Source organism: Petaurus breviceps, unplaced genomic scaffold (assembly GCF_028583685.1).
Source record: "Petaurus breviceps papuanus isolate PSGF00001 unplaced genomic scaffold, PetGlider_PUasm1.0 38, whole genome shotgun sequence".
Classification (NCBI taxonomy): domain Eukaryota; kingdom Metazoa; phylum Chordata; class Mammalia; order Diprotodontia; family Petauridae; genus Petaurus; species Petaurus breviceps.
Genome location: NW_027186304.1, coordinates 31,054,401 through 31,065,302, shown reverse-complemented (window position 1 = coordinate 31,065,302; position 10,902 = coordinate 31,054,401). Strand labels below are relative to the sequence as shown.

The 10,902-nt window shown below is 40.3% G+C and overlaps 1 protein-coding gene across 2 annotated transcripts in view; it reads right to left on the bottom strand.

The window, feature by feature from the left end:
- MYOM1 (myomesin 1) overlaps positions 1 to 10,902 on the bottom strand; it is a 171,172-nt gene that overhangs the window by 48,887 nt on the left and 111,383 nt on the right. For both annotated transcript variants that reach the window (XM_069099711.1, XM_069099712.1), the window contains one exon: positions 3,327 to 3,441. In XM_069099711.1, the coding sequence (XP_068955812.1) occupies positions 3,327 to 3,441 (115 nt within the window). The remainder of the gene's footprint in view (positions 1 to 3,326; positions 3,442 to 10,902) is intronic.

Sequence of the window (10,902 nt, the reverse complement as noted above, 5' to 3'; positions counted from 1 at the left end):
TTTTTTTTTTGCTTTTTCTGGAGGGGGTAAGGCAGGGCAATTGGGGTTAAGCGATTTGACCAAGGTCACACAGCTAGTAAGTGTTAAGTGTCTGAGGCTGGATTTGAACTCAGGTCCTCCTGACTCCAGGGCTGGTGCTCTACTCACTGCACCACCCAGCCGCCCCCATTTCTATGCTTTCTGTCGGGTATAACCAAACAGAACTCCATGGCCTTCTCTGGTGCTCCTAGATGTCTTCCTTCTGTGCCTTATGAAATCATAGCTACTATTGTGGAGTAGAGAAGCAGAAAAGAGGAGAAATTCATTCCTTTGCCAAGGTGCTGGGCCTGAAGTCAGAAACATCTGAGTTCAAATCCAGCCCCAGACACTTACTAGCGGTATGATCCTGGACAAGTCACTTCAGTTTCCTCATCTATAAAATGAGCTGGGGAAGGAACTGACAAACCATTCCAATGTCTTTGCCAAGAAAACTCCAGATGGCGTCACAAAGAGATGGACGTGAAACAACTGAACAAAGACCAAAAGCTCGAGGGCAACCTTCTCCTTGTAATGAAGTGGCCACAGGAAGGGCTTGGTTAGGTAATTTCAAAGTTGGAGCAACCCAAACCTTGCTAGGGAGCCCACTGATGGTTGCCCCATTAAAAGTAGATTGCTACAGTGAGGAAGTCACTTGGGCCATCCTTAGCCTATATGCCATGTAAGGGGTCTGTGTAGCTGGTCAGCCCTGAGGATTTCTCCTGCTGAATAAATAAATGAAAATGCATTTAGTAAATACTCTCTATATGCCGGGCACTGTACTAGGGTACAAATAGAAAATGTGAGCCTTGCTCTCAAGGAACAGATGCTCTATTGTGAAAGAGAAAACAAATAATTCAGTTGAGTGAGAAAATTTTAAAAATGCATTCAGATTATTCTTCAGGTGAAAAAGTTTAGAACTCACTGCTCTAAGGGATTATTTGCCTTACTGGATCATAGATTCAGTTTGCTTTTATTGGAATCTGTTGAAGCCTTCAGTGATGGAATCTCTAACCTGCTACTTTTGCTTTAGGATTTGACTCTTAATTGTGCTCTGTGCATCTCTGGGTTGAAGAGACCCGATTAATTGGGGGAGGGGAGGGAGGAAGTACTGATCTACTTCTTGTGTCTTCAGTTGTTACTAATTAAAATTTTAGTAATGCTTGGTTTCATTATATGTCAGGGGAATTTCATATTTGGTAGTCTAACAGTGGTATCATGCCCCCTTGATCCCATACCTCTGCATGGGAAATTAATTTACTTTCAGAGCAAAGCCACATCCAAGTTATGCATTTCCATGACATGGAGAGTCATTTATAAAGGGGGCAGGAGAAGAGGCAATTATTTGCCTGAAGGAGAAATTTCTTTAGACTACATTATAAATTTTTTCTCAGTGAGAGGCAGAGGCTAGAAGACCTGGGTTTGAAGTCAGGAAACTAGGTTCATCTTGCCTCTGACAAAAACAGTCTGTATAACCCTGGGCAAATCCTTCACCTCACAGTGCTTTGGGTCAAAGGTGCCCAACCTGCTATACCTGGCAACACTCCAGAATACAGCAGAAACCAGGTGAAAAGGCAACTGAAAAAGATTTAAAGAAATAAATGTAGGACAGATAATGTTAACGTGTGGTTTTCTACGTCAGTAGAAAAAAAAAAGCAGCAGGGATCTTTATCTAAGGTTCAGTGGCCTTGTTTCTGTCTGAGTTTGATACTATTGCTCTACGCTAGGCAATCCTAAGAGTTCCTTCTAAGCATTTACTTCTCTTAATTTGTAGAAAAGGTGCCAACCTGCAGTGGTGGATAGGGTTTCCTCACCCAGAAATTCCTTATATAGTATCAGTGAAATCATAGGTCCAGTTACTAACTGTGATAAAAAGCAATTCATTTTTTTTTTTTAAGCAATCGGGGTTAAGTAACTTGCTCAAGGTCACACAGCCAGTTTTTTCTGGGTGTGGTGTTAAGTATCAGAGCTCAGATTCGATCCTAGAGTCAGATCCTGACTCTGGGGACTGTGCTCTTACTCACTAAGAAGCAATTCATTTCTAAGAATACCTTTTGGTCTCTATCTGTCTTGTTAAGAAGGGCATTACATTGCATGTAAGCTCTGGAGTTTATATCTTGAGGTCTGATAAGCTTGTTTTCAGTTCTGTCTGACTCTTTGTGCCCCCATTTGGGGTTTTCTTGGCAAGGATACTGGAATGGTTAGCCATTTCCTTCTTCAGCTTATTTTACAGAGGAGAAAACTGAAGCAAACAAGGTTAAATGACTTGCCCAGGGTCACACAACTACTAAGTGTCTGAGGTTAGATTTAAACTCAGGAAGATGAGTTTTCCTGACTCCAGGTCTATCCACTGCACCACCCAACTGTCCCAAACTTGTGGCACGGTTTAAATTACACATAGGTTCCGTGTGATAACCCGAATACTGGTTGTTTAGTTTTGTGGTGTTATTGTTTCTACAATTTTATCTTATACTAAGTTTGGATAGTGAACAATCTATCTGCTATGCTTCCAAAAATGTCTAGTTTGGGAGGGACTACTTAGCATTCTGTTTTTCATCCTACAATATTCAGTCTAAGAAAAATGATAGCCAAATAAAACAAAAATGAAGTAAAAGCTATGATTACAGACTATTTAGAAGAAAGAGAAAAGCTTGATGTTTTCAAGTTCTGAACAGCTTCAAATAGCAAGTAAACACCCTTCTAATTGTCAAGTGTTTATCTGGAGCAAACTGACCATATGTACACTATAACAAATCTGTTGCTTTCATAGAATGCCCCAAAAGGGAACGAATGTCTTTCCAGACTTTCCGAGGCATTACAATGACCTGGAGAATGAATGTTGCCTCAGCTCCTAGGTCATTCACTGAGAGCAGCTGTTTGGAAAACTCAGCAGCTGCAAGTACTTAAATCCAGCTTTTATGTATGGACTGGCTGGCTATTTGGGCAGTCAGACTGTCCTGTGATTGGGCAGGAATTGTGTGTGCCTTTGTGACCAGTCAGAGCATAGAACCTTCTGTGATGACAACAGCTGCTCCAGGGACCCTAACAGACCCCAGGCTTTCCTTTGTAAAGATACAAACCCAGCACTGGGGCCTGTACAGAGGCTCCGGGCCTGGTTTGCACCTGCCCTGGGCAGCCTGTATTCATGCATTTACTGGCTTACAATCTGACTTGTTAATTATTCAGTCAGCATTCATGCAACTAATAGTCATTATGGAGAGCACAGTAAGTTTTAAATTTTAAGTTCCCAATTATTTCATGCAAAGGTGGCTTTCTTAAAATTGGAAAAACAGAAAGAACACATAGCAAACCTGGACGGGTTTCTGCCACAACGGGACCAGCAATATCAGAATGTTTCCCGACCCCTGCCTGATTTAAGGCTCGGACACGGAATACATAACTGACACCTTCCTTCAGGTTTTGGACCTCAAAAAAAAAGCAAGAAGAGAAGCAATATAAAATTTCATGGCATTGTAAATAACCTTTTCTCCACCTCTAAGAGTGATTCCAAGCCCTCTGTCTAGCAGCAGACCACTAAAGCCTCACCCCTTCATTCTCCCCCCACCCACTTGAGATCATAGATGTAGAGGGCTGGACTTGGAGTCAGGAAAGTCTAAGTTCAAATCTAGATTCAGACACTTTCTAGTTGCATGACCTTGGGCCAGTCACTTAACCCCTATCAGCCTCGGTTTCCTCATCTGTAAAATGGGGATAATAATAGTACCTACCTCTTGGGCTTGTTGTGAAGATAAAATGAGATAATATTTGAAAAGTGTATTGCAAACCTGAAAGTACTATATAAATGCAAACCATTATGATTAAACAAAGTCACACAAGTAATGTCACAGAGTTGTTCAGATTCCCTGTCTTGAAGACGATGATCTATCCACTGTACCAGGCTGCCTCTTGCTTCTTTGTTAAACAACAGCAGCAACAATGGGCAAATGTCTGCTTCCTCCTTCCTGAGTCATGAAGCCAAGGTACCATGTGTTTAGAGTGGCATTAATGCTGGATTTTCTTCCCGCTTTTGGACTATTATATGATTCATTTGTAAACTATTCTCAATCAGCAAGGGAAGTTTTAAGATATACGTATTCAATATTTCTATTGATTTATAAATTGTTGAATTAAAAATAAATGCTTTCATATTGACCCTTCAAAACTAATATGATTTCCCCTCCTTTAACTCAGAAGGAGGAGTATTCAGGCAGCAGCATGAAGAAGCTGGATTAGAGAAGGGAAGGAGAGGGGAAGATTCATTGGGAGGCTATTGAATTCATCTAGGCAGGTAGTAATGAGGGGCCATGGGTGGTGGCAGTGAGAGCCAAGGTGGAAATGGATATTGTGAGAGAATGAAGACATTGGAATCAATGAGTCTTTTAACTGATTAAATATGAAAGGTGAGGAGCAAAAAAAAGTACAAGAACACCAAATGTTTCAACTGAATGAATGATGGTGCCACAGAAAAAAAATCTGATGCTGGATAGAAGGGCAAGTTTTTAGGGGAAGGGAGCTGATGAGCTCGGTTTGCAGTGTTAACTTTGAGTTAACAGTGAGACATCCAGGTAGGGATCACAGCATCATGAATACACAGCTGGAAGGGACCTAAAAAGTTCGTTCCCCTGGATGCAGGGAGGTGGCACAACAGAGTACCGGACCTGGAGTCAGGAAGACCTAAGTTCAAATCCAGCCTCAGACACTTACAAGCTGTGTGACCCTGGCCAAGTCATTTAACCCAGTTTGCCTCAGTTCCTAATCTGTGAAATGAGCTGGAGAAGGAAATGGCAAACCACTCTAGTATCTTTGCCAAGAAAGCCCCAAAACAGCATCACAAAAATTGGACAGGATTGAAAAAATGACTCAACAACAACAAATAAAGCACTTTAAGATTTGCAAAGCACTTTTAATATATCATCTCATTTGGTACAAACAACAATCTTGTATCATAGATACCATTATTATCATTTCCATTTTACAGATGAAGTCATTGAGGCCGAGAGGTTAAGTTACTTGCCCAGGGTCACACAGCTAGTAAAAGGGTGAGGTTGTATTTGAATTCAAATCTTCCTGACTTTACCCACCATGCTCCCCTGCCCCCATTCTCAAACTGCCTAAGAGATTGTGGTGTCTCTGAAGCCAATAGAGAAGATAGAAGGGTGTGAATGCATGATAAATGTTGCAGAAAGGTTGAAGACTAAAAGACCTTCGAATTGGATGATTAGGTGGCCATCGGTGATCTCTAAGAAGGCAGTTTCAATAGAGGGCTGGTAGTTTCAACAGAAGACAGATTGCAAGGGCTTAAGAGGACAATAGGTGGATGAGGAAGCGAAAGCCCTGGACACAGATAAATTGTTCAAAGAACTTAATAAAGAAGAGAAGAGTTATGAGCTGGTGAGTAGGTGAGGTCAAGGGCTTTGAGACTGAGGGGACTAGATCATGTTTGTGAGCAGATGTTAAGGAGCTGAAGTGAGAGACTGAAAATGCATGAGGGTTGTATAACCTATATCATATTACTTACTGTCTCAGGGAGGAGGGAGAAGAGGAAGGAAGAGAGAAAATCTGGAACTCAAAAATTTTTTTTAAATGAACGTTAAAAATTGTCTTTATATATAACTTGGGGAAAACAAAATATCTATAAAAAAAAAAAGAGAAAAAAGAAAATGCACAAGAGAATCAGTCAGCAAAGTCAAAGTCATTTGGGGGTAGGGGGATCAACCTTTGTGATGAATAGGCTGCCTCTTCTTTTGTGACCATAGGGGAGTGACCCCAGAGAGCTGCTGCTGATTTTGTGACCATGGAGAGTTAATGATGTTGCTGAGGATTGGAAGAGAAAATTGGACATTGTGAAGATTGGAAGAGAGGAATTTGTGTTAAAATAAATAGCTAGAAAGATAAATGGAATTGGCCTTTTGGGTTAGGTGCAAAAGGTTGATTCTCCTAAGAATATTTTTTTTCATGTCTGTAGTATTTTTTTCTTATATATTTTTCCCAATTACATGTTGAAACAATTTTTTTGACCTTCCCTTTCTCTCCTCCCCTTGTGGTCTGCCATCTCACGTGTTTCGCTGAGCCTTAACCATGGTGACTCTGACCTTCTGGCACCCTGGACTCTTTCTTGGGTAACCATGACCATCTGATTTCTTTGCTCTTATTCTTGGGTCATCAAGCATCCCTAGAGAAAGTGGATAACGTGCTGGGCCTGGAAGTGAGAAGAGCTGAATTCAGATCTGGCCTCAGACACTTAGCTGTGCAATCGCGGACAAGTCAGGTAAAGTATGTCATCTTTTGTACAAGAAGCATATCTGTAATATTGTAAGGCTGATGACATACTTTACTCACAATAGCCCTATGAGATAGGGAGTGCAATTATTCTCATCCCCATTTAACAGAGAAGAAAATGGAGGCAAAGAAAAGCTGAGCAACTAGCGACTTAACCAGAAGCCAAGGGACCTGACTTCCCTTTTGGAAGGCCTCAGTCTTTTCAATAAAGTAGGAGATTAGACCGAGGATAAGGAACCTACAGCCTCGAGGCCACATGTGACCCACTAGGTCCTCAAGTGCAGCTCTTTGACCTCAAGTTTGGATTCTGTCAAACAGCTGCACTTGAGGACCTAGAGGGCACATGTGACCTCGAGGTCACAGGTTCCCCACCCCTGGACTAGATAATCTGTTCTATACATGAAGGTTAGGAGTGGAGCTTGAAAAGGAGGGGAAAGTTTGAAACAGAGGCTGAAAATGAGGGAAAGAATGATTAAGTGTAGAGTAGGAATGTTATCAAGCAATTTTAAGGTGAGGATTGCTAGCTCACATATAGCACCTACCATGTGCCAGGCATTGTAAAGTGCTTTACAACTGTCATCTCATTTGATCCTCACAACAATCCTGACAGATAATGGCTGTTATTATCCCCATTTTACAGTTGAGGAAACTGAGGCAGACAGAGGTTATGTGACTTGCCCACGATCACGCAGTTAAGTGTCTGAGACCAGATCTGAATTCAGCTCTTTTTGATTTCAGGCCCAGCACTGTAACCACTTTCTCTAGCGATGCTTGATGACCCAAGAACAGGAGCAAAGAAATCATAGGTCATGGTTACCCAAGAACTTGGCTTAAGCAAGTCCAGAGTGGCAGAAGGTCAGAGTCACTGTGGGTGAAAATGCTTGAAATGGAAACCACAAGGTCGAGGCTGGGTACGTAACCAAATGAAATCAAGGGGAGATAGACCGTGACTTAAATATTCGGTGATTCTGAGAAGGCTGGAGAGGCAGAAGAACAGGAAGTGGTGGTGGAAGAGTGAAGCTTTGAAATTCAAGGTTTTGGAGATTGGTGCAGTTCAGAGAGAAGGAAAAGTCTAATGTAGCAGTGTGGGGCTAAGGTGGTGTAGAAGAGGAGGTCCTTGGAGTTAGAGGAGGCTGAGGAGGTGGGCAGTTAAGTTGTTGGGGAGGTTTTCCACAGATGTGAGTCCCCAGGGAACGTGAATTATTTGCTTGGGGAACAGTGAATGGGTCGGTTTGGTTGGAGAAAAGGGTTTGTGTGTAGGGACATCGTAGTTGACAAGTTTGGAGAGGTAGACATGGACCAAATCATGGAATACTTTGAATTCCAGGCTCAAAGTTTTGGAAAATACACTGTAGGCAATGGGGAGCCATCGAAGACTTCTGAGCATAGGGATGATGAGGATGGGTTGATATTTTAGAAAAGCAATTCTAGCAGTAGCACAGAGTGGACTGAGGTGTTATGCTTGAGGTTGGGAAGATTTCAGTTCAAAACCTACTGCTAATATTTATTAGCTAAGTGACTGTGGGCAAGCCATTTAGTAATAATAAATTTTACTTTAAATTTTGCAAAATTCTTACTTACATTATCTCGTTAGAACCTGTCAATGCCGGGTGGTATGAGGTAGTGACTGCAACTATAATTATTCCCACTTCACAGAGGAAAAAAAGGGATTCAGAGAGATCAAGTGACTTGCCCATGGCTATAGAACTAACAAGTACCAGAGGTAAGATTTGATCCCACTTCTCTCTCACTCCAGGTCCACAAATCTATCCACTATTCTGGGCTTCTATGAGCCTCAGTTTTGTCATCTGTAAAATGGGAATAATCACAACACCTGGGGAGTTAGGTCTTTGTGAGGAACAAATGAGATAATGAGGTAACAAAATGAGACACTTTGCCCACTTTAGAGCACAAAAGAAATGTGGTCTCCTGTTATTGTCTTCTCAGTCACAGAAGGGTTGTGATTGATGAAATCATGGGCCTTCCTAGTATTTGCTAATTCCAGCTGCTGTTAAGTAAGAAAGAAGGATTGGAAAAGAGACAGAGAGAAGGGAAAGAAGCCAATTAGGAGACCATGACAGGCATTATGTAATGAGAGCCTGGACTAGGGCGACAGTAAAAACGGAAAGAAAGGAATAGATGCAGATGTAAAAGAAGAAGGAGAAGAAAGAGTCAAGGATGACTGAAATCTGGAGCCAGGGGTGCCAAAGGGAATGAAAATACCATTAGCTGAAATGGGTGCATTTGTGGAAAGCTGATATAAGAATAATAACAATATAATATATTATATTATATTGCAAATTATATATTAGAATAATAATATAATAACTGGCATTTATATAGCACTTTAAGGTTTGCAACATGATTTACAAATATTATCTTATTTGATTTTAACAACAACCCTGTGAGGTAGGTACTTTTATTATCTCCATTTTACAGACATGGAAACTGAGGCAGACTGAGGTTATGATCTGCAGAGTGTCACACAGCTAGATTGGAATTCAGGTCTTCCAGGTCTAGTCCTCTATTCACTTAGCTACTCCTTGTCTAGGAGAAACATTAAGGTCTGTTCTAACACTTTACTGCCAACATTATGTACCTACTATTGCTGCTTGGCTAGATTTTTGTACAATGAAAAATCCATATAAATATATGTAGCCTTGCATTTAGGCATGGAATAACAGACACACCCTTTTCTGTTGGAGGTCAATAGAAAGTAAATAACTACCCAGTCCTATAAATATACTCTATTTACTTATTTCCTCTTTTGCATATTTCTCCTCCATAATTGTTTACAAGGCATTCACTTCTTTTCTTAGAAAACTTTTCACCCTATTCAATTACTGAGTTAGAGCTTAATTCTAGCAAGGTGTTAATGTCCAGCAGTGATTGGTAGTTTCTGAAATAAAGAAGGGGCTGCTAGGTGGTACAGTGCCAGGTCTGAAGTCAGGAAGACTCATCTTCCTGAGTGTAAATCCAGCTTCACACTCTTACTAGCTGTGTGATCCTGGGCAAGTCAATTAACCCTGTTTGCCTCAGTTTCCTCATCTGTAAAATGAGCTGGAGAAGGAAATGGCAAACCATTTCAGTACCTCTGCCAAAAAAGCCCCAAATGGGGTCGAAAAGAGTTGGACGTGACTGAACAAAGATAAGGAAAAAGCATTGTAGAGTACTTAATGATATTACAAAAACTCATGTATTTATACGGTGCTTTAAGATTTACAAAGTACAACACTCTGAGATAGATAGTCAGGGAATAAGTATAATATATAGCTCCTACTATGTGCCAGGCACTATGTTAAGTGCTTTTACACATATTATCTTGTTTTATCATCACAACAACCCTGTCAGGTAGGTGCTATTATTATCCCCATTTTATTGAAGGAACTGGGGCAAACAGGATTGAGTGACTTGTCCAGGGATGCAAAACTAGTAAGTGTCTCAGGCTGGATTTGAACTTAGATCTTTCTGATTCCAGGTTCAGTGCTCTATCTATTCTACTACTTGGATACCCCATTTCCATATCATAGAAATCAATAGGAAAAAATAGATTTATTTATAAGGAATTTGTTTTAGTGAAAATTATTCTCAAAAATATCCATTTGCTTAAGTGAAGACTACTCTTAGCCACATATTTAAAAGTTTTAAAAAGAAAATTACATCTTAAATTCTAGCTTAAAAAATGTTTAAGGGTCAGCTAGGTGGCACAATGAATAGAGCGCTGGCCCTGGAGTTAGGAGGACCTGAGTTCAAATCTGGCCTCAGACACTTAACACTTACTAGCTGTGTGACCTTGGGCAAGTCACTTAACCCCAATTGCCCCTCCAACAAGCAAAAAAAAAATGCTCATTATGTGGTATAAACTGAATCACTTTAGAATGGATTTTAACCTGCCAAAAAATTTGCTTTTTGGTAGCATTATCTAAGTCGGTAAAAGTCCCATGGTATTCTAGTTCTTTTTTTAAAAGAAATGCCAGCAAACTATAGATTTACTTTATATAGACCATAAAAAACCCAGAAAGGACCTGAAACATTTCCTTGTTTGAGAAAAACAGACTTACAACCACCTGACACATCTGTACCTGATACCTGAATATTTTGTGGTTGATGCACATCTTGGAGTCAGATTTTTACAACATGACCCATGGAGTGTATATACACATAAATATATACAGCCTTGCATTTAGTCATGGAATAACAGGCACACCCATTTATGCTGAAGGTCAATAGAATGTCAAAAACCACTCAGTTCAACTGTTCTATAAATATACTTTATTTTCCTCTTTGGATATTTCTCCTCCATAATTATTTACAAGGCATTCACTTTTCTTCTTAAAAAAAACTTTCCCCCTAGTAGGCAGCAGTATTTAATAACAGTATTTCTAGATCTCTTGTTGCTTGATAAGGGCATTTGGGAAGATTTAATGATTCTTGGTAAAATTCTGTTTGTTAAAAAATAAATGGGGGCAGCTAGGGGGCATATTTAACCCCAATTGACTTACCTTTCCCCCTTCCAAATAAATAAATGGCAGAGTTCCTTAACTATTCTTAACCAATACTCTTAAAGAGATTGCTGCTATTTGTAGTTCTAGAAGTAGACTCAGGGAG